The sequence below is a fragment of the Nyctereutes procyonoides genome, unplaced genomic scaffold, assembly GCF_905146905.1.
Source record: "Nyctereutes procyonoides isolate TBG_1078 unplaced genomic scaffold, NYPRO_anot_genome, whole genome shotgun sequence".
Classification (NCBI taxonomy): domain Eukaryota; kingdom Metazoa; phylum Chordata; class Mammalia; order Carnivora; family Canidae; genus Nyctereutes; species Nyctereutes procyonoides.
Window position 1 is genome coordinate 9,685,912 of NW_026575145.1, and position 25,954 is coordinate 9,711,865.

At 39.2% G+C, this 25,954-nt stretch overlaps 1 protein-coding gene across 1 annotated transcript; it reads left to right on the forward strand.

Annotated features, from left to right (window-relative positions):
* The first annotated feature begins 18,020 nt into the window (after positions 1–18,020).
* On the forward strand, positions 18,021–19,993 carry CLEC14A (C-type lectin domain containing 14A). Its single transcript, XM_055309393.1, has one exon. It carries the CDS (start codon positions 18,090–18,092, stop codon positions 19,557–19,559), a length of 1,470 nt encoding a protein of 489 aa, XP_055165368.1. The 5' UTR covers positions 18,021–18,089; the 3' UTR covers positions 19,560–19,993.
* The last annotated feature ends 5,961 nt before the right edge of the window (positions 19,994–25,954 follow it).

Here is a 25,954-nt window from a genome sequence, read left to right on the forward strand (position 1 = left end):
CTCATTTCTACCTCTAAGGATTAAAATAATGTCCAAATGATTGTGGATTCCCCCTTACTATTCCCTTTATTTTTTTTTTAATTTTTATTTATTTATGATAGTCACAGAGAGAGAGAGAGAGGCAGAGACACAGGTAGAGGGAGAAGCAGGCTCCATGCACCGGGAGCCCGACGTGGGATTCGATCCCGGGTCTCCAGGATCGCACCCTGGGCCAAAGGCAGGCGCCAAACCGCTGCACCACCCAGGGACCCCCTTACTATTCCCTTTAAAGAAGAGAACTTAAAGATTAAAGAAGATTTAAAGAGAAAGAATTTAAAGATTAAAGAAGAAATTTATCATGAATCTGGATCACATGTAAAGTAATCCCTGATACTGTCCCAAAGGTATAGCTTCTGGCGAGAATAAAGGCATTTAATCTAATCATCTTGTTCTAGGGTTATAGATGGATGGAATCATATAAGAAGTGGCAGCTAGGAGAAGCCTATCCAAAGATCCAGCTTTAGGTACAGTCTTTCAGACCCTTACTACTGCCTTTCCCCACATTCACTCCAGATCTCTCCCTCCATACTCTCAATTTACACTCCACTAATCTCAGTCCTGTGACCTGTAGAGGAGCCCTTATTTTGTCCTAAAAAAATTATCCTATATTCTTCATATTTTTCACTAATATTCTTTAAAAATGGTCAAAAATCCCAGGTATAATTTATTAGGTCCTTACTTGTGAGTCTTATCTAAATTTATTTTAGCCCTAGGAGTTCTATTATTATTCTATTTTATATACTCCTTATTTGCACTACTCCTTGCTTATTGACATTATTCCGCAAGAGCCAGGATACAGTCAAACTTCTGCAGAGACTTTGTCTTCTGAGAAAGACTCCTTTCTTCCCAGCATCTTTGGAGGAGACCCTTTTGGGTTGATTTCCTAATCTTACATTTTCTGCTTCTCCTCAATTTGAAACTTTTCTTTTGACTTCCAAGATACTTTGGCAAGAAAGTATCTTAGCTTGCGTACCTCCCTGCCCTTATGTCCCCGCCCCCCCGGATTACCTTCCTTCTCCTTTTTGCTATCTAAAGGTATCCCCCCAGGTTTTATCCTTTGCTCCATTCTCTCCAGTCTCACATTTTGTTGCTGTGAACTTTACATAAGCACAAAGACATATCATGTCACATCACATCTAATGAAGTCTGCTATATTATTTGATAATATTCAATTTTTCTATAAAAACTGCAAAACAAGGTGGATGAAATGCATAAGTGGCAAGCATAGATAGTAAGTTGGTAGCTTATGACATGCAGGCAAAACTCATGGCCTATGCTAAGTATGGATAATGTGTAAATAGGTCTTGTGAGACACAGGCAGATTACATGAGTAAATCAGTAACCTGTAACACACATTTATGACAGAGTTAAAGGAATATATAATAGACAAATGAGAATGTTACTTATACCCAAAAGGGATGGGAAAGCCAAGTCATGATCAAGCCCTACCCCAAAGCACAGCAGAAGCACTGATATTCCTTTGAAGGCTTTTAGCATTTAATTTGAACTTCTGGTATGCTACCTTTTCTTACCATGCATACATCTTATCTCCACATTTAGCCTGAAAGCTCCCAAAAAGCAGGCATACTAACACATGCATCTTTTATTCCTGGAAGCATTTGGTATCCAGAACTGCTGCCTCATAGAGCTGAATAGATGAGGACATAATGTGGACATCTTGGCCAGAAATTAACTCTCTTTTACTGTCATTTTCATAAAGCCGTTCATCTGTGAAATAACTGATACTGTGAAAATTCAACATTTTATCCAAAGTTAATGTTCTCCCATTCTCTCAACAGTTAAGACGTGTGTATCACCCAGGTAGCTTAGAAGAGTCTTTTCTTTTTTGAATGAAAACAAAATACTAATCTGTACATGCATATGCTGGTGTGACACACTTTATTTTTAATATAATGAAAATATGTAACATAGAGAGAGTACAGAATAGCAGGTAAAAGCATTGACTTTAGAGTCCAGTGCCAGGTTTCAAGACCTGGATTTGTAACTTATATTCGTGCAACCTTGAGTAAGTTTATTTTTTACCTAACTTCTCCAGTGTCTCCATCTCTAAATGGTAGGGAAACAGAAATAGTACCTAGTGCATAGGGCTATTGTATAAAATAAATGAATGAAAGCAGGCAAAAAGTGCTTAGAACAGTGCCTGGCAAGCAGTGAGCTGTCAGTGCTTGTTAGCTTTTATTATAAAAAGCTACAAATCCTACAAAGCCATTTTAAAACTGATTCCTTTTTCTGTACTCTGAATAACCTTCCAGCCAGAACTGTTTGTCTTTCAAAACTAGATTCCAGCCTCACATCCTCCCTAGATAAGCAAATATATATACACTGATTATCAAGGCTAAGAAAAGCTGAAAATAATGCTGATGGTCATTAACTCTAATAATATTCCCTTTGTGTTTGTTTTGTCTTGTTGAGTTTAGGAGCCATTTTCACGTTCATTGCACCATTGTATTTTCACAACACCTCTGCAACAAAAGTGACCAGCTTTTTACCTTTCACTTTTGAAAGGTAAGGAAACTATTGCACAAAGGGGTTAAAAAAAGGTTTGCCTTTAAAACAATGGTTTGCCTTTGTCACCTGGAGGATGATCATGAACTCAGGGCACTGCAACTCTTGGCCATAGACCTTTCTGCCTTGACACTGTAGAAAGGGTTCAACGGATGTATTTTAAGAGCTGGGATAGCTTCAAGCCAATAGTCTCTGACCAGCCCTCCCCTATACTTTTTTTCTTTTTAAAATTTCCCATAAGGACAAATACCTTAATATTTGTTCCACTCAAGGATTTTGTTACTAGGAGAACACAGCATAACAGAGTTAGAAGAGCATGGACTCAGAGTTGTATTGTCTGGGTTTAATTCCTATTTGCCACTTACCAGCTGCATGACCTTAAGAAAATTATTTAACTTCTCTGTGTCTCAGTTGTTCCATCTATAAAGAGGGAGAATGATACTACCCAATCTCTTGTGTTCTTGTGAAGATTGTTAAGAATAATATGTGTCAAGCATTCAAGAGAGCACCTGATGAAATTGGTGCAGGCTCTTGTTATTTTTTTAAGTCTTTTTTTCTTATGACTTTATTTATTTATTCGTGAGAGCCACAGAGAGAGAGAGAGAGAGAGAGGCAGAGACACAGGCAGAGGGAGAAGCAGGCTCCATGCAGGGAACCCGATGTGGGACTCGATCCCAGGACCCCAGGATCACGACCTGGGCCGAAGGCAAGTGCTAAACCACTGAGCCACCTGGGCGTCCCTCTTGTTGTTGTTATTATGTATGAGAAAGTAGCCTTAATTCTTTCTCACTCCGGCTGCTATTGGTCAGCTGCCTAAAGCAAGATTTGTCACTGTATGAATCCAAACAACCAGATCCCATAGTCATCAAGGGCTTGAACTAAACTGCATTGCACCTCTCACCTGAGATCTTTGACTTTTCTAAAACTGCTTTCCCTCACATACCTTGAACAAAAATATCCGTGATCTCATATTGCCCCAAAATAATCTCGACGAGTCTTTTTCCTGACTTTTACCCTTGTCACCATGATCATCCTCCAGTTTCGGCTAAGGAATTGGTTGCTATGGCAACACTCACCACCCACAGTCAACAGTCAAATTTCATTTCTCAGATACAACTATTAGAAAATAAATGATCCATGTAACATTCTTTGTGTTTGTTTCCCTGTTCATTTGAAAAATCTCCTTCCTGTTTGAGGCACTCATAAATGGGATAAAAATGCCTTTTTAAAAATTTGAAGACTAATTTGTTAATTCAGACAAAAACACTATTTGAGTTTTCAATGTTTTAAAAATAGGCTTCTGTCAACATAAGGTAAAAAAGAAAGCACAGTCATAAGCTACTTTAGTCTCAGATTGTGTTTAGTCAAACTGCTTATTTTGTAATAGGAACATCAAATGAATTGTAACATGTTATTTGCTAAAAGAATCTTCCCTCTTTTATTTTTACACCCTGGGCAAAAATGACTTATTCAACTATTTCAGAAACAAGAAGAGACATAGAGAATTTCTACCTTTATTCAGTAGCCTTCCCACCAAAACCATTTTTATGCCCCTAATCTAAGATGAGGTAATAAATAGCACATGATATATGTACCAGCAGTGCCCAACACCACACATTTCTAGGATACTTTTCCAAGTACACAGTCAGGGAAAACCTAGCCTAGGCCCCAACACTGGGACATGTGTCAATAGCAACCATGTTTATTCCTTTACATACCTTACTCTTCAAACTTCACCCAGTGATTCTGTAATAAGCCATGATTATGGTTGAGTTTCCCCAATGATGGAGGTAAGGAGGAAGCCCTACTCCATCAACTCCAACTCTCCACCCTTTTGAGAAATAGAGATGGCAAGCAGAAGCTCCGCACCCCCTCTTCCCTCTATCCTCCAATCTTTCCCTATCTGATGCTCTCCCCCGACCTCTTCCCCCATCTCTCCTAATACCCTTTATTGGTGATTATTCATCATGTTCAATACAGCACTTAAAAGGGATATATATGGATATAATAACACTGCAAGTTTAGCAAAAGAGTAAAGCTAAGAAAGATTTAGGACAATGATCATATAAATCTTTTCTTGAAATAAAATTTTTAAGAATTTTGATCAAGTGATATTAAAAATCAGTATATCTAGGAGTCCCTGGATGGTTTTAGTCAGTTAAGTATCTGGCTCTTGATTCCAGCTCGGGTCTTGATCTCAGGGTCATGAGTTCAAGCCCCATGCTGAGCTCCATTCTGGGCGTGGAGCCTACTTAAAAAAAATCAGTATATATAAATATAATAATCGATTTCCATTTATCCCAATCAGAAAGCCCCCTTTTGCCTTTTAACTTTATTAGGGTCTTAGTTGATTCTTTTAAAATAATAAAGACTCATTTATATAAGTGGATATAGAAGACAAGCCCAACTTGCAGGAGCATACAAATTAGAAGGCATTGAAAATATTTGTTCCTGTAAGATTATAAATATGGTATGCAGCAATAAATATGATAGTTAGCCTCACTTTATGTTGAGTAAATATGCACTCAAAAATTTCAAAGAAGCATTTTTTTTTAGTTCAGAAAAAAATATGACAGGGATTTTTACAAAAATTCTAAATATCAGACAAGTCCTTTCTGCTATACTGACATTTTCTATTAAAAGTGAGTAAATATTACAGCCAAAAATCAATGAAGTAATTCCTTTTGGAGAAGCAATGTGGATAGGTGGCAGAAAGGTGATGGGTGTAGATCAGGAAAACTAACATCACAACAGGCAGCAAGGGACCAGATATGAAGCAACTGCATGGAATGAGATAATCCTCTATGGTTGAAGCTAGGGATGTCTAGTTTTCAGGAATGGAGATTAGTGGAGGGTTTCACTATAACTGGGGAGGGATGAAAAGATTTATCTTATTGAAAGTTTTTCCAAGTGGATTTTTAAAATACTAGATGAATGTAATTGTCGACCTGTAATAACCATTTCTTTTTCTTATATCTAATGCATCAGACCCCCTGTAATTATAATTTCAAGAAAGTTAAATAGCAGTTAAAAGAAATTAGATTTCAACATAATGCAAAGAAAAATGTATTGCTTAAATCCCCTGTATTTGAGATGGGAAGAAACTGAAGCAAATTCCTCCTGTAGAGGTTGTACATCTACAAATCAAAGGAAATTTCCTGATGGTGACATCCAAACCAAACCATCTTGCTTGTTATCCCAATGAGTCTCAAGTGAAGATTGTTGTTGCTTAATTCAATTTTTTTCTAGTATTGCGCTATCTTCATTTAAGACTTCAGAATATTTGAAATTAATAAAAGGTGCAGTGTACTCCTGATGACTATTCAATACAGCATGGAAGTTCACCAAAAACTTTGCAGGCTTGGAATTAAACTCTCAGAGATGTTAACAGAAAGATGAAAGAAAGCAATTCTCTCTCTCATCATGTCAATGGAGGATGTGTTTTCCAGATCCTTCTTCTTGTGTCCAGTACTAATAAGAAGAATCTCCACTTTGACAGCATACACAGTTTAAACCTGTAAGCATGCTTGAGTTGTCCACTTACACCTAAGAAACTAAAAGATTTACACCTTGAGGCTATTTTCTCTCCAACTTATTTGAAAGGAGAGCACATCAGGGGACTAAACTCTGTGAGCAGTGTCTGATGTGATGAGTGGATGATTTAAAATGGGATGAAGGCTCACAAAATGTCCTCACAAAAATGACCTCTACCCTATAGAGACCAAGGGCTCAAAACAAAGAAAGCTAACATCCATAGGCAACCAAACATTCTTATTGCTCAAATAAAGCAGATGTTTATTATTTTAATTATGAAAAGGAAAGTTCTGGTTTTAAGCAGCCTCTAGCAATAAAACAGGACACCTGAGGGCCTCATTTATTAGCTGTTGATATTAATCAATCTGCATTTTGTTCTTCTAGTTGCTCTGGAAGATATTGATACAGTCCCATTACAAAGTATTAATACTCCAAGAATTATAGTCAGGAAACTAGGACTATTACACAGGAAACAATTGTAAATAATACAAGATGCTATGTTCATAGAGCAAAGGTTTCTAGTTCCATTGCCTGGTGAACTGAGGAGACCCTGGGCCCTGAGGCCTCAATCTAGCCCATGCCTAAGATGTTGCATAAGGCTCTTGGAATCATCACAGGAAAGAACTCAAGGATGGACATGACATGGTGGGTGAGTGACATAAGCAGGAAAGTTTATTAAAGCAAAAGTATATTCTAGAGGTGTGAGAGCAGGTGAGCTCAATAGAAAGAGCTATACATACTAGGGTATGGGTCTCTATTGTTTATTAAAAGTTGTTAACAGGGTAGTGGAATATCATTACTTGTGGCAGTGATTTCTTGGAAGCAGGATTTGGGGCCTTTTCTTCCTTATTTGCTCAGCCTTGGACCTCAGCTTTAGTGATGCATCCTCCCGATCCCAGGACCAACACTGTCAGCCATCTTGGGTTTGTCTGGTTTGATCTGGCTTCTTCTGGTTTGTTTTTGGAGTGCTACCAGGACAGGCTTCTGACTTTCCTACTGTCTGGCCATGACTTTTTCTTTGCTGGCCTCCAGGCATCCTATTAGAATCTGACTGCCTACTCTAACAGTGGTGTTAGAAGAAAATAAGAAATCATGTAGAATTTTTTAAATTGGAAGCCAGAGTGAGGAAGGGAAGGGAGAGGACCATGACCTAAATGGACAGGTGCTTTATAATCCTGTGGAGATGGAATAGAGGTCAGAGTGTGCAGGGTGGGAGGGTCAATGGAGAGTTGTAGGAATAGAGACCAGGAGGCTGATTTGGAGGCTATTATAAAGTCTTAAGTGACTTAGGGGAGAGGTGGTGGGAACAGAAAAAACACAATGGATATATTCAAGAGACATGTCTAAAGTGGAGCCACAGGAAAGAGGCCAATTGTTCATGGAAGAAAGGAAGAGAAAGATTCAAGGCTATCTATGATTTCTCCTTTGGAGAAGGACCTTAACTTGAAATAGTCAGTTTATGTAATTTGGGCATGCAATGATGAAACATCAGTCTAAAAGCTGAATGCTTTTGATGTTGGAAAACCCATATAAATATTGTGAGTACAGGTCACTTCCAGTAGAACTCAGGGCTCAACTGACTACAGGTGATATACATTTAAAACTGAAAAGCAGGTTGTGCCTGCAGTGTTCTCACCACGCTGTACTCCTGAAAAGGGAGCCCTAACATTCCCTTGGGAGTTCACAGACTTGATGTCAATTCTGTGATGTCATTCTCACTCACTCTTTCAGTAGGATTTGATCCTTTTTCTACTTTTACAATACCTGCTCAGCCTTGGACCTCAACTTAAATGATGTATCCTCCCAAAACCAGGACCAATGAGTCTTAGTGTATGCTTCTGTATCCTCTTATAGCTCTCTGGTACTTTCCTTCATAGTGCTTATCACACTTTGTAACTATCCATCTGTTAATTTATTGTCTTTCACAAGATCCAAGTTCCTTTAAAACATGGAGATGTTTTTATTTTTATTTTTTTACCACTGTATTCCCAGTATAAGGCTCAGTGCCAAGGACATGGAAGATGTTTGATAATATATATTGAACGAATAAATGAATTATCAGTTCCACTGCCTTTGATACTTTGGGTACCTAATGCATACTGTCTCCATGAACAGGAGTTTGATAATCAATCTCATGTGATTGGAGATGAAGTGATAGATAAAAGAATGAAGAAAAATATAGACCAGATTTAATGTCTAACTAGATATCAGAGATGGAGAAGGTAATGCCAGTGACTTAAATCTGGGATGGCTAGAAGCTTTCTCTCTCTAATCTCAGGCTTTAGGGAATACTACATTTTAGGCCAAAGAAAATGCTCTGTTTTGGCAGTTAAGTCAGCGTTGTACTCAGATTCAAATTACAAAGTGTTCAATTATATGATAATTGTATTCTTATTTTTTTTAGCAACCACCATACTGTTTTCCATAGCAGCTGCATCATTTTATATTACCACCAATAGCATACAGCAACACGAATATACTTAGCATTACTAAACTATACACTTGAAAATGGCTACAATGGTAAATTTTTCCACAATTTTAAAAAAAATTGAAGCACTCATTGGGCACCTACTGGATGCTGCCAAGCACATTGGTAGCATCTCAGCTGACATTACTGGGATAGTACTGGCACGTCTAAAGCCAAGTATTTCAATGAGGTGTCAGAGGAGAGAAGATGGAGGATTGAATGAAAAGCCCATTCTAACTTTATCACTACCCTGAATTTTTATCCAGAGGGACTAAAGTATTCCCAGTGTTTCTAATAGCCTAAATATCAGTTTTTCTTATTTTTATTGAAAAATACTTGATTTACAATAAATATTGTATTAGTTTCAGGTGTGCAACATAGTGATTCAATATTTATATACATTGCAAACTGGACACCACAGTAGGTCTAGTTGCCATCTGTCAACATACATAGTTATTATAATATTATTGACTATATTCCTGAATATCAGTTTTAAGATTGTGAAGTAATCTGAAAAAAATTAGGTAATTGCATGAATTTCATTTGGCCTTCCTTCATTTACTATTTTGTTTTCATTACACCATCCCAGGTTGGATGTGAGATGATTTCATCCTCTTTCATCATTTGATTGTCCCTTAAATCCTCCTGTACTCTAATTATTAATACTGATAGGGATGTCAGTAACTTAAAATATCAAAGGGTATTGGCTTCTGACATCTCCCTCATATGTCTGGGCTCTTTTAGGAATCCAGAGTATTCTGTTTAATAGTTTCAAAGCTGTAAGGAACACATTTTCTGAACACAAACATACTATCAACAGTAAACATATTACACTTATTCCCTATTGACTAAAAATATAAGTGTGTGTGTGTGTGTGTGTGTGTGTGTGTGTGTGTGGCTTCCTAGGTGATGAAGATTTGGAGAGTGAGGACCAGGAAAGAGTCCCTTCAAGGCTGAGAAGTAGCAAAGGTAAAGGTTGTTTGTTCCAAGAGGCCAGAAAATTGAATTCTTATCCCTCATCTTCAAAGAAGGATAACACAGAGCTTATTTTGTGTCCTGAAGAGAGAGTCAGAGAAGGACCCGGGATTTGCCCTCTCACTACTGGGTTGAGAGTCCTAGATGGAGCAAAGTCTTGGTGTGTGCATCTGTTGCTTAACAAAGGGGACCCAGCAGAGCCTTTTCTGAATGTGCTCAGTACAGAGAGGAAAAGAGGATTTCCTGCTCTGCTGGTGAAGCCTTTATGCTGAAATCAGCTTTCTCCACAGTCTTGCTATTCCTCAAGGAGGGTCTAGGAGAGAGTGAGGAGGGATTTATGCAGCCTTTTCCCCGACTGGGTGTTTCTTCTGCTTTTCCATGCCGCTAGGTAGAAGACCCAAAGCCCATAGGAGCACCCCACACCCACCTCCGTATTTCCCCTCCTTATCCTGAATGCACATTTAGAAACAATTCCAAGAAGTCTGCAGTTGTTCAAGACACCCCAGGTTATAACAGACAGCATGTTTATAAACTCCTTCCTTGACTCTCACCTCCATCTCCTAGGATTCAGGGTTATCTCATCTAATAGAAAAACCAGGAAAAGTATACATCTCCAGAGGTTTCCCCAGTTAGCTTTCCAATTAGCACATGCCCAATCACACAGTGTGTGCAGAAGGGTTATGATTAAGCAATGACATATTTACAAATACATTTAAAATTGTGAATGCTCATGCTAAATATAAGAGTTTGAGAGACGGTGCAAAATATTCCAATCTGTCAATAACTGCAAAGTCAAATCTACAGTAAGACCATTCACAAAAGGTGCAATTTGGCAAAAATATAATAATAATGATCTTTAGTTTTTCACCAATAGATGCATGTGTATATGACTATAGTATAGCAGGTAGCACTTTTCCCTCTCTCCCCACTAAAATAAATATTATGTGAATTCATACAAAATAAAGAGGTGGTATACCAAAAAGATATATGGCATTGATTTTATTGAATAGATTTGCCTAAGTCACTGCTATTTTAAAACAAAAATTCCTGATGCTAAATCTGAAGTTCAAACAAAAATCTCCTGAATTTATCAGATTTGAAATGCTGTATAATAGTGAGAATAAATCACAAAACTGGAATAGACAAGCCAATTTAGAATCTGTTGGGCAGGAGTGTGTGCATTAATCAGATACATAGGTCTTAAGATAGTCCAGATATTAAGTCTGACTAATAATAATTTCAAGGTTCCCACTGCCTCTACAAGGTAAATGCTAAGGTAACTGCTGATTATCCCCAGTACTTACAAAGCAATAACAGATAAGCCTAATAGGATTTGAATTTAAGTAGCTGTGATTTTTTTCCCTCCTTCTTCCAGCTTTGTGAAGTGGAAATTGTACAGGCTCCAATGGAAAAGGCACAATTTCAGACTTCAGGTATGCCCTGATGATCAGACACACTTAACTACACAAATCCTCCAAGACCAAATCATAGTGTGAAACTAGGGTCAGATCAGGCACCAGAGTATGCTCAATAAAAACACTGCTGGCATTGTTACAGTAAGAATTTCTTAACAATATTTTCTAAAGCAGTATTTCAGATCAATTCACACTAGCCAATGAGCCTAGAACTGATGGCCCCACAGAAAAATTATATGATTCTTGAGAAAAAAACTAGAAAATCCTATGTGTTAAATTGCCAACATAACATTTTTGCAAAGTCACTAGGCTTTATCATATTTGTTTGTACTATATAGGTGTGTACACTGTATGTGTGTGCATTCAGTCAACTGTCATTTCTTGAGTGCTTATTATATGCCAGCTATATTGCTATGGACTTGGGATAAGTGCTGAAGAAGAGAGACACAGTCACTGCCCTAAGAAAATACAGTCTAGTGGAGCTGTGCTTCTCCAACTTTTAATGTGCATACAAATCACCTGGGGATCTCATTAGTATGCAAATTCTGATTCAGTGTGTCTGGGGTAATGCTGAGATTCTGCATTTCTAATACACTCCCTTTTAATGCTCATGTTGCTGGCATTTGAGTAGCAAATATTGGAGGACACAGACATTAAATCATACAAATAACTATATGCTTACATTTGTGATAAGTGCCATGAAGAAAAAAACACAAGGATCTATGAGATCAAGTAAAATGGGGGACCTAAGCTCTACCTCAGAGCTAGGGGAGGGGATATTTAAGCCAAAAGCTGGAGGATGGTGGGAATACATCAGTCTAAGCAATAGAGGGCAACTATGGTAAATGCCACAAGTACCTTTGGTGTCTTTCTGCCTGAAGCTGCTCTCTGGACACCAGAGTATGCTTGACCTGTGCTCCGGGATTATCAAAGGTACCTAAAGCCAAATACTCCAGAGCTATTTGCATCGGGACAAGAATTTATAAATAAATATCCCAGCTTCTCCACCCGTTAGTGGACACACTTGGTTGGATATCATAGTCTCTGAGAGGGTTCCCAGTAGTATTGTGCCCTAGGAGCCTACAACTATAACTCATATTAACTTTGACTTTCCTCTTTTCTCTGTATCAGTCCTTACTCCTGGCCAATGACTCTGGTCTCACCTCCAAATAAGTTACTTTCTCCTAAATCCTTGTTTGCTTTTTGAGGGAACTCAGATTGAGAAACTAACCCACTCAGAGAGGACAATAAACAACGATGACATATATATATATATATATATATATATATATATATATATATGTCACAGACACACACACACACACATATATATATGTATATACATGTATACATGTGCGCACACACACACACACACACACACGACTAGGTTGAAATATAAGGGGAAGAAAGACATAGAAACCTGAAGTGAACACAGGCCACTTTTGCTTTTGGATGTTTGCCCCCAATCCTAGTGATCTCGAATTTCTGTTTTGATGATCTCATGGGGAAAGAGGAACAAATTGTAATTATAAACTGCCCCTATTCTATTTCCTGAATTGGATGATGGCTTCATGGTTGCTTGAAAAACTGCACATCAGTGGTTTAGGCACTTTCCTATATGTATATTATATTTCACAGTATTTTAAAATGTAATTTTAAAGAAACTGACAAGAGAGGAATGATTTAGGCAAAGGGAAAACATGTAAGAATTATGTAAATGTTTTGGAAGAACAAAGAACGGGCCAGGGTGACTGGAGCCATGATGAACAATGGGAAGAATGCTGGAAGATTCATTCATACATTCATTTACTCATTTGGGACAAGTACGGCCTTTTTTAATGGAGTTTTCATTGAGTGGGAGACAGGCAAACAACAACAACAACAAATGAGCAAGCAAATTTCAGAGATTAATGATTGTTATGAAGAAAACAAAATAGATTGATGTCATAGAAAAGCAGCGGGGGTGGGGGAGGAATGGTGGTAGAAGGTTGCTCAATGGGGTAATGGAGATTGGGTTACCTAGAAAGATCTCACTGAGGGTACTGGCAATTGAATTGAGATGAGAGGGAAAGGAGATAAAGCTAGAATGGGGCATAGAAGCTAGTGCCTGGAGGTCTTAGTAAGAATTTTGAGCTCTATTTTAGAGCAATGGAAAGCCATTTAAGGTATTCAAACAGAAGAGGGAGATAATCATACTAACATTCTTAAAGATCATCCTGATGACTCTGTGATGAATGGTTTCCAGTGACAAGACCTATCATAGGGGCTGACAAGGATGCCAAAATAGAGACATACAACTGGATTTATTCAGGTTATATTATAGACTTAGAATAGCATATTTCTCACATTAAAATATCTGAGTAGTAGGATAAATGTTTATAATTTAGAACTTGTTAGGCGTTTGGATTATAACAAGCCTTTTGTGTGCATGACTCATTCTTACATTATTTCTTGATTATAAACTTGGCAATAGGGAAATATACTGATTCTGTGATGGCCACCAGAGAATAACTCTTTTATATTACCTCCAGGGTACATGGAATAAGGTCAGCATTGTCTATTTGGAAAGCAGTTTGAATGAAGGAGCTACAAGTTTAATGTTTTTTTAAGTTTCTTATTTCTGTACTTAAGTCATGTTGTTCACTAAACCAGAAGAGTACCTATCATTGTGACATACATTTCTGAGATGACTGAATATGTGTGAATGAATGTAGATGTCATAAATACAACGCTACCTAAAATAACTCTTTATCTAGTCAAGCATATATTAATTTCTTTGGTTATGAGCCTGAGTGATCTGTTGGATTAAGAGTCAAACCAAAAAAAAATTAAAAAAAAAAAGAATCAAATCATATATCCTGATTAAGTCATAATGATGCTCACTGATCATTTTGTTAAGGTCCTGTACAGTTCTAAAGGGCAGCCCGGGTGGCTCAGCGGTTTAGCGCCGCCTTCAGTCCAGGGTGTGATCATGGAGACCCGGGATCGAGTCCCATGTCGGGCTCTCTGCATGGAGCCTGCTTCTCCCTCTGCCTGTGTCTCTGCCTCTCTCTCTCTCCTCTCTGTGTTTCTCATGAATAAATAGTTTTATAAAAATAAAGGTCTATACATATTTTCACAATTCTTAGTCTCTAGCTTAGATTAGCTTCTGAATGCCATGTTCTCCTAATCGAATGTTATCTCCTTCTCAATTTCCTCTGAAGTATTTTTATATATTTTAAGTGAACTGAAAAATATGCTAAGACCCAGACGTTGTTTTTTTTTTACAGTTACAGAATTTATTTAGTGAGGATCAGCAACTTTATAAATTTATGAGACTACTTAAGATGTGATTAATGAAATTTTATCTATATTTTTGTTTCAGATATTTTAAATTAAATAAAATTGATAATATTGGCCTAAACTTACTCTTCTCCTCATATATTCTCTTTAGTTCTTTGGATGGCATTGTTAAAATGAATGAACCAATAAATACCATATATGATCCTTACTGATAATACAAAGGTTGTATGAAAGGTATAGAAACATTGGGAAAATATTTTATTTATCATTCTTTTTCAGATTAATAATTAATATTCTTTTTCAGATTAATAATTAATAATAATATTAATAATTTCAGGTTAATAATAATATCTTTTTCAGATAATAATTATCTTTTTCAGATAATAATAATAATAATTTCAAATTTAATTTTAAAAATGTGTTATCTGCAAAAGACTATGGGGGTCAAAAAACACATTTTGAAAATGTAACTAACATCTTGACTTTATTTTTATTTTACATTTTGAAATTCAGATGTCCAGAATCAGACTAACTATAATTTTTGAATCATGTCATTCTTTCATTTGTCTGAATATAGCCATATTAGTTTATTTTGTTAATTACTTAATTATTTATGTTTAATAATGCAATAGTCATACACGAAGTCACTATGGAAAGCAAAAGCTGAGACTATAACAACAGCTCTAATCAAATCCTGTTTCCGCAACCAATCCATCCCCCTCTTCTCTCTCACCCAAAGGACCCATCACTCGGAATCTTATACTCATTATTCCTTTTATCCCATTATAACAATTTTTCCTAAAATATGCACAAATATACATATTTAGTAGTTTTTTTTAATTTATAAATGTACAATCTTTTGGCACTTTTGTCAGTTAGTATTGTATCAATAAGATTAATTCACATGGTTACTTGCTGCTATAGTTTATTCATTTCCATTGCTATATATTTTCATTGAGTGAATGTATCATGGTTTATTGATCTACCATCAGTTGCTAGACATTTGGAGTCATTCTGGTTTCTGCTAATATGAATAGTGCTGCTATAAATATCCTCTTACATACCTTCTCTTATTCATGTGCAAGAGTTTCTGTTGAGAATATACCTGGGCACTGGGGTATAGAGAATGTAAGATTTTAAGAAAAAAAAATGCCAAGGTTTTCCAAAGTTTGCTGCTCTCATCTGTAATATATAAAAGAACCTGTGAATCCACACTTGCTATTATCAAAGTTTTAAATATTTAGGGACTCCTGGGTGGCTCAGCATTTGAGCACCTGCCTTTGGCTCAGAGCATGATCCTGGGGGTTGGGGATCGAGTCCCACATTGGGATCCCTGCATGGAGCCTGCTTCTCCCTCTGCCGATGTCTCTGCCTCTTTCTGTGCCTCTCATGAATAAATAAATAAAATATTTAAATTTTGTTTAAATATTTGGCATCCAGTGGAGGTAAAATGGTATCCTATTATGCTCTTAATAAACATCATTTTTAAATAAAAACATTCCTTCATTTCTGTTTGTTTTTTTTTTTCAGGAATACTATACATTTCAAAATACGGTATTGGCATATAGACTGATACAAAGTAATGAATTACAAACTTACCTATGTCTTACTTTGAGTTATTTATTTATTTTTTGTAACTCTCCTCTCATGTTACTGCAGGCATGGCCAGGGCTGCCATGCAGTTATTTTGGCCACAATGTTCTCTTCTGTTATCCCACCTCTTGAATGGCAAAATGCCAGGGAGTGAGATCATGTATTTGCTATAAGCTCTCCAGTCATTCATTCTTTCTGATTCTAGAAGCTTCACCTCATCCCAAGTGATTTAAAAAAAATATCTGAGAGATTTCCATTGTCTACTTAGGTTTATAAAAGGTTTTATTTTATTAAAATACATAGTGCTACATGGACACATTTATGAACACAGAGTCATTTGATTGCAAAGTCTATAGAGTTGCCCACATGATGAAGTATTTTTAAAATCCGTTCAATTAGATTTCTAGATGTTCATGTTCCACTCTCATAAGACATTTAGTTACTTAATTCAAATGCAAAGTCATGTTTAAGGTGACATGGCCATCTGAAATGAAGGACTAATGAATGTCCTTTAAATTGGAAATCAGCACGGGTAGTAGAGAAATCCTGCTGCGAAACACATCAGCAAAAGCAAGGTAAGCGTGATAATGATCCATGTATTTACTATCATTTGTTAACATACATAGAATTTCCAAGAGGAAAAGAAGAGTGAGAGCAGTGGTAAAAAGGAGGTGGGGACATACAGAAGTGATCCTGAGACCTTCCTTCCTACCCTTTCTCACTAATCTGAACCGTCTAATCCAGCATAAGAAAGTGAGTTTAAAAGTGTGGTATGCGTTATTCATGGAATGGCAACTTTCATTCTGATTGTAGGTATTTAAGAGCATCATGCATGTTAAGTGAGCTTAGTTGAAACTCTGTACTTTTATTGCAATATATTTGGTTGCTGTGAGCCAAGGTAGATAATGCATTTCCTAAAATGATACAGAATTGCCTAAATTGCTAACAAGAAAATCTTTCCATAGACAGTGCAGTGTTTAAGCTGGTCTTCATTTACTCATCTTTAATTCTTCCCCACTTCCAGTTGAGCTGTGCATATTTTTTAAAAATTGGAACGCTGAAGAAATGGACTCTTAGATGAGGGGGTATTTTTTGTTTACGGTATATAATATGCATTAGAAAGTAATAAATAATTTAATTTCTTAAGAACATTGAACTCTAGTGTCCCTTCAAGGGGACTTTTACAATTCACCGATACAAATATCGGCACTCAATCACAGGAGAAAATGATATTTAAAGAGTTCAAGGATAAAGTCACACATGGGGTAGTTGTTCTCAAACATTAATCAGGCCACGATCTCATTTTTCTATAACCTATAAGCTTGAAGAAGTCATGAAGCAACACAGTGGTAAGGAAACCTAAGTATGCAACAGTTAAGATCGATGGCCATTATTTTTCATTTGGGCCTAGAAGTACATTTCCTTTCCTGAGTGAACCCATATGGCCCTTTCAGGGAGAAACGAACGGAAGCAAAAAAGAAACTTTAAAGCAAGCTCTGACTGAAGACGCAGGATTTACCCATTTAAGATAACGCAAAAGGAGCTCTAAATTCTTAGACTAGCAATTAGCCCCCAGGAATCTCCTTTGACGGAACAGAGAAGCAGAGAGCAGGAGACTGGCGCCCAAATGGTGCTGCCTCCGGCGGCGGCGAAGGGACAGACTTAGATTTCCCACCAGATTCTTTCCCCCTCGCCCCAGCCTCCCGCCTGATGAAGCCTGCAGCCGTCTGCACGTTGCTGTAAGCCGAGGCGACTGGCCCGGACGAAACACAATGGGCGGGCGTGGGCTGTCCGCGAGTTCCTCTTTTCCAGTCCTTCCTGTCAACGTTCACCTAAGCGTTTTGGGATCTGAGCTCCTGAAACTTTCGAATGGGGGGGGGGGGGCTTAATACGTTTCTTCCCAGTAGCGAGCGACTTTCTTTCTTCTTCTCCTGCTCTAAGCAGGGTGTTTGGCCTGGTCGACTGTGTACCCCGCACCCCGGCGCCAGCTGTGTCCTTGACCCCAGAGTAACTCAGGGCTGCGCGGGGCCTGGCACAGCTCCGAACACATTTCCTGCCGCGGCCTAAGGGAAGCCGTTTGCCGCCAGGACGGTGCTGGGGAATCTTGGCAGTTGAGGGCCCCGGCGGGAGTGGGGCGGGGGAGGCGGGGGAGAGCCAGCTGTAGGGGGCGGTGACCGCGCTCTCGGGACAGCTCCGCGCCCTCGGGCGGGACAGAGCCAAACCGAGGTGGGAACAGCTGTGGGAGCGGGGCCTCCAAGATGAGGCCGGCGCTCGCCCTGTGTCTCCTCTGGCAGGCGTTCTGGCCTCGGCCCGGCGGGGGCGAGCACCCCACGGCCGACCGCGCGGGCTGCTCGGCCTCGGGGGCCTGCTACAGCCTGCACCACGCTACCATCAAGAGGCTGGCGGCCGAGGAGGCCTGCAGTCTGCGCGGCGGGGCGCTCAGCACAGTGCGCGGGGGCGCCGAGCTCCGGGCGGTGCTCGCGCTCCTGCGGGCAGGCCCGGGGCCCGGAGGGGGCTCCAAGGACCTTCTGTTCTGGGTGGCGCTGGAACGCGGGCGATCCCACTGCACCCTGGAGGACGAGCCGTTGCGGGGCTTCTCCTGGCTGTCCCCCGACGTCAGCGGGTCCGAAAGCGACACGCTGCAGTGGGTGGAGGAGCCCCAACGCTCCTGCACCTCTCGGAGTTGCGCGGGACTCCAGGCCACCCGGGGGGTCGAGCCCGCAGGCTGGAAGGAGATGCGATGCCACTCGCGCGCCAACGGCTACCTGTGCAAATACCAGTTTGAGGGCTTGTGCCCGGCGCCGCGCCCCGGGGCCGCCTCTAACTTGAGCTACCGCGCGCCCTTCCAGCTGCACAGCGCGGCGCTGGACTTCAGTCCCCCAGGGACCCAGGTGAGTGCGCTCTGCCCCGGGCAGCTCTCCGTCAGAGCCACCTGCCTCGCCGACGAGGTCGGCGCGCGCTGGGACGGGATAGCCCCCGGGGCTGTGCTCTGTCCCTGCCCCGGGAGGTACCTCCGTGCCGGCAAGTGCGCGGAGCTCCCTGACTGCCTAGACGACTCTGGAGGCTTTGCCTGCGAGTGCGCGGCGGGCTTCGTGCTGGGCAAAGACCGACGCTCTTGTGTACCCAGTGGGGAAGGACAGGCGGCCCCTGAGGGGACCAAGGTGCCCGCCAGGCCTGCCACTGCGGCCAGCCCCGTCCCGAAGAAAACGTGGTCACCCACGGTACACGAGAAGCCAGGAGAGGTACCCCATGCCCCAGGACAAGGCAGTTCTGCAACATCTCTTCCCGGGACTCCTCGGTGGGGAGCACAGAGCACGATGTCTACCCTTCGGATGTCCCCTCAAGCCAATTCAAAGGCCACCGTCACCTCTCCGGGAAGCGTGATTCCCAAGTTTAATTCCACGTCTTCCTCTGCCATTCCCCAAGCTTTCGACTCCTCCTCCACCGTGGTCTTCATACTTGTGAGCATAGCGGTGGTGGTGTTGGTTATCTTGACCATGACAGTGCTGGGGCTTTTCAAACTCTGCTTCCACAAAAGCCCTTCCCCCCAGCCAAGAAAGGGGCCTTTGGCCCAGCCGGGCATGGAGAGTGATACCGAAGCCGCTGCTCTGCGTTCCAGTTCTGCACAGTGCACAGACAATGGGGTGAAGGTGGGGGACTGTGGTCTGCGGGACAGGGCGGAGGGCGCCTCGCTGACAGAGTCCTCTCTTGGCTCTGGTGACACATAGGGGACCGGGACAATGGGCACTTCTTCTGAGCAGAGTTTTTCACTTTCAATGAAAAGGGAAAAGAAGAGGAACTTATTTATGCGACTGACTATTCTTATAGAAAATCCCCTTCCCCCAAATTCCCTCTACTCCACTGAGGAGCCACATCTGAATTGGACACTCATTCCCTGAAGATGGAAGAGGTGGGGACAAGTGGAAGTGCCCTATGGTGGTCCTGGGGGCCGGGATCCTACTGGGGAGAGTTACTTCCCTGAGCTGATTCCTGGGCATTTATTAAAGTGGTTGAACTTCTAAGGCGTTGGAAGCAGACAGAAAACAATACAATTAAAAAAAAAATTTAACCAACATGGAAAGGAAACTGTCTACATTGTGCAGGTTGGACATATATTGCTTTGAACTTTCCAGCCAAAAAATAAAGAACTGTTGATAACCCACATTCAAATATCATTGGTTTCCTGGAGGATTAATTATTTAGGAAAAACAGCTGAGGGCATGCCGAGAATAGCAACAAGAGTTTATCCTGCTCTTGTTGAAGGTTGACGGGGAAATCTTCAAGTCCTTGTAATGAGGAGTAGATCTTTAACAACTAGCAACTTTTTTCTTGGTCCTTTTTATACTTTGCTTTCAAAGTCACTGCTACTTAGTGCTCTGCTATAAATCCAAACTGTAGTGTTGCCAGAGTAGTGGCTCTGGAAGCGAATTATAGTTGACCACCAGTTCAAGTGTTTACTGTGTGTCCTTGCTCAAGGAAACAAAAGATTTGTGTTTTCCTCATCCAACATTTGTGCTCTCCAGTGTAATGACCTTCCCAACGAAATAGCCCTCTCCTAAACATCAGGATGCTGATCCTCACTTCCAATTATGGCGATGTTAATTTTCAATTAAAACGTTAATGCTAAATATTGATTTGAAATCTTCTGGGTGCATTAAAGCAAAAATGAGCTGGATTTCTTCCAAAGTTGCTAGGTTTTTATGCACTATTTAATCCATGAAAAAAAAACCTGAATTCCAAACTATTTCCTTACCTCCCTTTAAAAAAGAAGTGTGTGTAGTGACCATACATGCCCATCTTGGAATGTTTATCATTTAACAACCAGCATGGTAAGAGTTAGTAGTATAGGAAATAAGTGGTAAATACAAATATTTATCATCTTGTTATGACTAGGGGCATTGGAAAGTACTCTAAATTAAGGATTCATCTAAAAAATAATTAAGATGTGATAATAATCACTATCTAGTGGAATTGAGACCCCTATAAAATATCCCACTTCAATTAGTATGCTAAGACTTTAAGTGTGTGGGGGTTGTTACATGGAGAGAGAAGGAGAAACAAGCTTAGTAAGCAGGAAGAATGAAAACAGGACTATATTTTCATAGAACCATCTTGATGTTCTTAAGTGTACAATGTATAAAATACATATATAAAACATACATGGTATTGTAACATTAAAGGAATAAAGTAATAGGTAATTTGCTTCATATACTAAATATATGTCTAGTTGTAAAATAAAATCACAAGTGAATTTGAGTTAACATTTGAGGGAATTTTAAATAAAACCATTTCAGGAGAGAACTAAAAGCAGGTAAGTAATGGCTTACTCAGTGTTCCTAACTTGTCAAGAGTATGTCTCAGTTCACCTCAGTTGTGGTGTTTTATCCTTGCTCTTTACTACATGACCTCTCTGCAGAGAAGGTTCTGTTCTATTTGAACAGAATATATGATCTTTTATTTTGTAACTTGAAAAATAGGCCCTTCTATAAATGAACAGAACTGTAAATTATCTATATCTATTGTTATAAATATATCTATAATTATTTATACCTGCGTGTGTGCATATATCTGTGTGTGTATGTGCTTTGTCTTAATGTAGATTGCCTTTATATCATTGTTAGAATGCAATGGAGTATGCATCATTAACTTATGATGCAATATGACATTGGTGGCATTACAAATCTTGGGTTCCAAATGCCCTATGTGAAAAACAAATAGGTTTGGGCTCAATTACTCAACTATTACCTGCCATAATTTCCCTCTTGTAAGTAGAAAAGGAAAGAATTGCAGAAAACCATCTGTTTTCATGTTTGATTTCCTGACAGGTAGCAATTGCAGACCAAGCTTCATACGACTGTGTTAGATTTCTGGCTGTGAAATCTTCCATACAGTTTTGAATCCATGGCAGAATCAGGCCAGCCTAGCTTGCTCTCTGGTGAGCTAAGGTTAGGGATTTGCTGCTTCTCTACTACCACTTCATTACTTCTCCGATCCTTTGGAGGTTCAATCCTTTCTTACTTAAAACTCTCTGTCCCCACATTGATCTCATATAGCTGCCTGTTCAGTTATCTCCTTAAAAGGAAGACTTGGCATCTACTTTACAGTGTTTCTCTTCAGCCTAAGTCCTGCCATTATTTTACAGAATTTCAAAGCCCTCGTGTATGACTCTTCCAATGCCTATACATTTCAGTTTCTCGACTTCCTCACTTCCAGTGACTTTCCCTTCGTTTTAGTCATCCAATCCAACAACCACAGCTTAGCCTTTCAGATGATTCTAAAACTGCTTTATGTCTGAAATCACAAATTCACACCTCTGTACATTTGCACATATGTTGAGACTTGTGCTTTAGGGAGTTTTGCCACTGATTAAAAGTAAACCATTATTGTTTGACCAGTATTCTCATAGAATTCTTTTTTGTTCCCATGAGGTTGGTAGTGACATCTTCTCTTTGATTTCTAATTTTAGTAATTTGAACATTTCATGTTTTGGCATGGGATTCGTCTAACTAAAGGTCTATCAATTGTGTTGATATTCTCAAAGAACTAGCTTTTGGATTCAATGGTTTATTTCCCTATTGTGTTTCTAGTCTCTTTCATTTATTCTCATTTAATCTTTATTATTTCCATCCCTATCCTTGTTTTGGGTCTAGTATATTCAGATTTTTCTAGATTTTTAGGGTGATAAGTTAAACTATTGATTTGAGATTTTCCTTTTTTTAATATAGGCATTTACAGTTATGGATTTACCTTTAAATACCACTCTAAATGGTATCCAATATGGAACTGGAGGGTATTATGCTGAGTGAAATAAGTCAATCGGAGAAGGACAAACATTATATGGTCTCATTCATTTGGGGAATATAAATAATAGTGAAAGGGAATAGAAGGGAAGGGAGAAGAAATGGGTAGGAAATATCAGAAAGGGAGACAGAACATGAAGACTCCTAACTCTGGGAAACGAACTAGGGTTGGTGGAAGGGGAGGAGGGCGGGGGTTGGAGGTGAATGGATGATGGGCACTGAGGGGGGCACTTGATGGGATGAGCACTGGGTGTTATTCTGTATGTTGGCAAATTGAACACCAATAAAAAATAAATTTATTATTAAAAAAAGAATAAATAAATAAATAAATAAATAAATAAATAAATAAATAAATGGTATCCAATAAGGTGGGCAAGTTTTGTTTTCTTTTTCATTCATCTCAAAGTATTTTCTTTTTTTAAAAAAAGATTTTATTTATTTATTCATGAGAGACACACAGAATGAGGCAGAGACATAGGCAGAGGGAGAAGCAGTCTCCCTCTGGGGAGCCTGATGTGGGACTTGATCCCAGGACTCCGGGATCAGGACCCGAGCTGAAGGCAAATGCTCAATCACTGAGCCACTCAGGCATCCCTCAAAGTATTTTCTAATTTCCCATGTGATTTTTCTCTTCAATACATTGGTTATTTAGGAAGATATTGCTTAATTTCTACATATTTGAAAACTTCCTTAAATTCCTTCTGTTTTTAATTTTTAACTTGATTCCATTGTACATACTTTGTGTGATTAGAAAGCTTACTTTGTATGGTTTCAACCATTTTAAACTTATTGAGTCTTCTTTGTGGTCTATCCCAGAGCCTAGCTTAGGTCTATCCTGGAAAATGTTCCACAGGTACTTGAGAAGATAGTGTTGGTGTTGAGTAATGTACTATAGCAGTCTGTGTCTTTCAAGTCCTTTATTATTTAAGTTTGATCTTTTTCTTCATTGAGGGCCACTGAAGTCTCTTAACTTTTTATTGTTGGATAATATATTTCTAACTTCAGTTCTTTCAGTTATTTTTAAATGTATTTTGAGCTCTGTTATTAGGTACTTATATGTTTATGGTTTATAAACCTATATATTTATATGTTTATGGTTATATCTCTTGGTGTATGGGCTCTTTTTTCATAAAATATCCGTTTATCTCCAGTAACATTTTTTATTTGTTTTAAAGACTATTTTGCATGAGAGCAACTTCAGTTGCCCTATGGTTGCTTTTTCTTGTTATATTTTTTTACATCTTTTTAGCTTTCAACCATTTTGCTTTAAATGCAAAGTATCTTTTCTAGACAGTATATGTTAGGACTGTTTTCTTTAATCCATTTTCCAATCTCCACCTTCTGAATGGATGTTAAATACATTTGTGATTATTATAATTACTGATAATGTAGGATTAAATCTGCCATTTTCTATTTGCTTCCTCCACGTGTTATCTCTCTTTTGTCCCTGTATTCTATTACTGATTTTTTTGTACTGAATATTTTATAGAGTGCCATTTAAAATCTCTTGTTTCTTATACTTTCATAAAGATTTTTGCTAAGTGGCTACCATGGAGATTATAATTAACATCTTAATTTAAAGACTATGTTATTAGGATTAACGTCAACTAATTTCAATAGTATACAACAATTTTTCTCCAACATAGTTACATCTTTTTTGGGGGATCGCATCAGGCTAACTAAAGGCCTGCTACCTCCCTCCTTCTTTGTGCTATTATTGCCAATCAAATTACATCTCTGTACAATGTAAGCCTACCATCACAGTTTTATAACTCTTGCTTTATTATGCAGTTATCTTTTAAATCATATAGAATAAAAATTATAAAGAAAAAATACATTTATACTGTCTTTCATATTTACCTATGTTGATACATTTACCCATGCTCTTTATCTTTGTGTGGTTTTGTGACTGCTTACTGTCTTTTATCATCATCTTGAAGGATTCATGTTAGTATTTCTTATAGGGCCTGTCTACTGATGACAAATTCTCTCAATTTTTGTTTGAATATGGCTTAATTTCTTCATTTATTATTATTTTTAAGATTTTAATTATTTATTTATGACAGACAGAGAGAGAAATAGAGGCAGAGACACAGGCAGAGGGAGAAGCAGGCTCTATGCAGGGAGTGTTGTGCCCAAGATTGCGAATCCGAGAAACCACCAATGAGCCAACACCAATGCAAGCACTCGAGGGTTTATTAGCAAGCTCGAGCTTGGGTCCAAGTATACCCGACACAGTGGAGCAGGGACTTGGACCCTGAAGTGGGTTACAGCTGGGTTTTTTATAGGCTGGTCTAGGGGACTTTCAGAAGGGCTGGAGGAATTTCTCAAGTTCTGTTTACATTCTGATATGGGGCTTTCAAGGGCATTGAGCTCTGTTCTCATTCTAATATGGGACTTTCTACCATGGGCGTGGGCTCTGTTGTCTTCCTGATATGGGATTCCCTGCTAAAAACATTGAGGACATTCTGCAGTTTTTCCCGTATAGTTCAGCTCTTATTCACAGGGGCCTAAGATGGCTGTACTTGTTGCTAATGCTAAACTTTAGGTGGGATGGCCTTAATTTTTCTCGGCCTCCACAGGGAGCCCGACGTGGAACTCGATCCCGGGTCTTCAGGATCACACCCCAGGCCAAAGGCAGGTGCTAAACCACTGGGCCACCAAGGCTGCCCTCTTCTTCATTTATTGATGGATAGTTTTGCTAGATATAGAATTAGAGGTTGGCCATCTTTTCCTTTAACACTTTGCCTAAGTCAACACACTGCCTTCTGGGCTTCATGATTTCTGATAAAAGCCAATTAACTTTTTTGAACATCCTTTATACATTTTGACTTGTTTTTCTCTTGCTACTTTTGAGCTTGTTTCCTATGACTAATTTCCTGTTTCTTTGTATTGCTTATGCATTTTTGTTGAAAACTGGTTGTTTTAGATAATATAATGTGGCAACTCTGTAAATCCACCCCCTGATAGCCACACCACAGTTTGGCTACCGCTGCTTATTTGGTAGTATGCCTTACACAAGCATCTGCCTTCCAAAATTCCTGGAAATATGTTGAAGCATTGCAAAGCCCCCATAGACATCTCTTTCCCCAAATCTTCCTTTTTTAGTTTTTGTTCAGTCTCTGGTTTGTTAGATTAACATCACCACCTGCGTTGATTTCTTAAGGCTGCTGTAACAAATTATCACAAACTTCCTGGCTTCAGACAACAGAAATTGATTCTCTCACAATTCTGGAGGATTAAGTTCAAACTCAAGGTGTTGGAAGGTCTTTGATACCTCTGAAGTCTCTGGAAAAGAATCATTCATTGCATCTTCCTAGCAT

What these genes read in the sequence shown, in the direction of transcription:
- CLEC14A (XM_055309393.1), top strand. Translation starts at nt 18,090, where the DNA reads ATGAGGCCGGCGCTCGCCCTGTGTCTCCTCTGGCAGGCGTTCTGGCCT.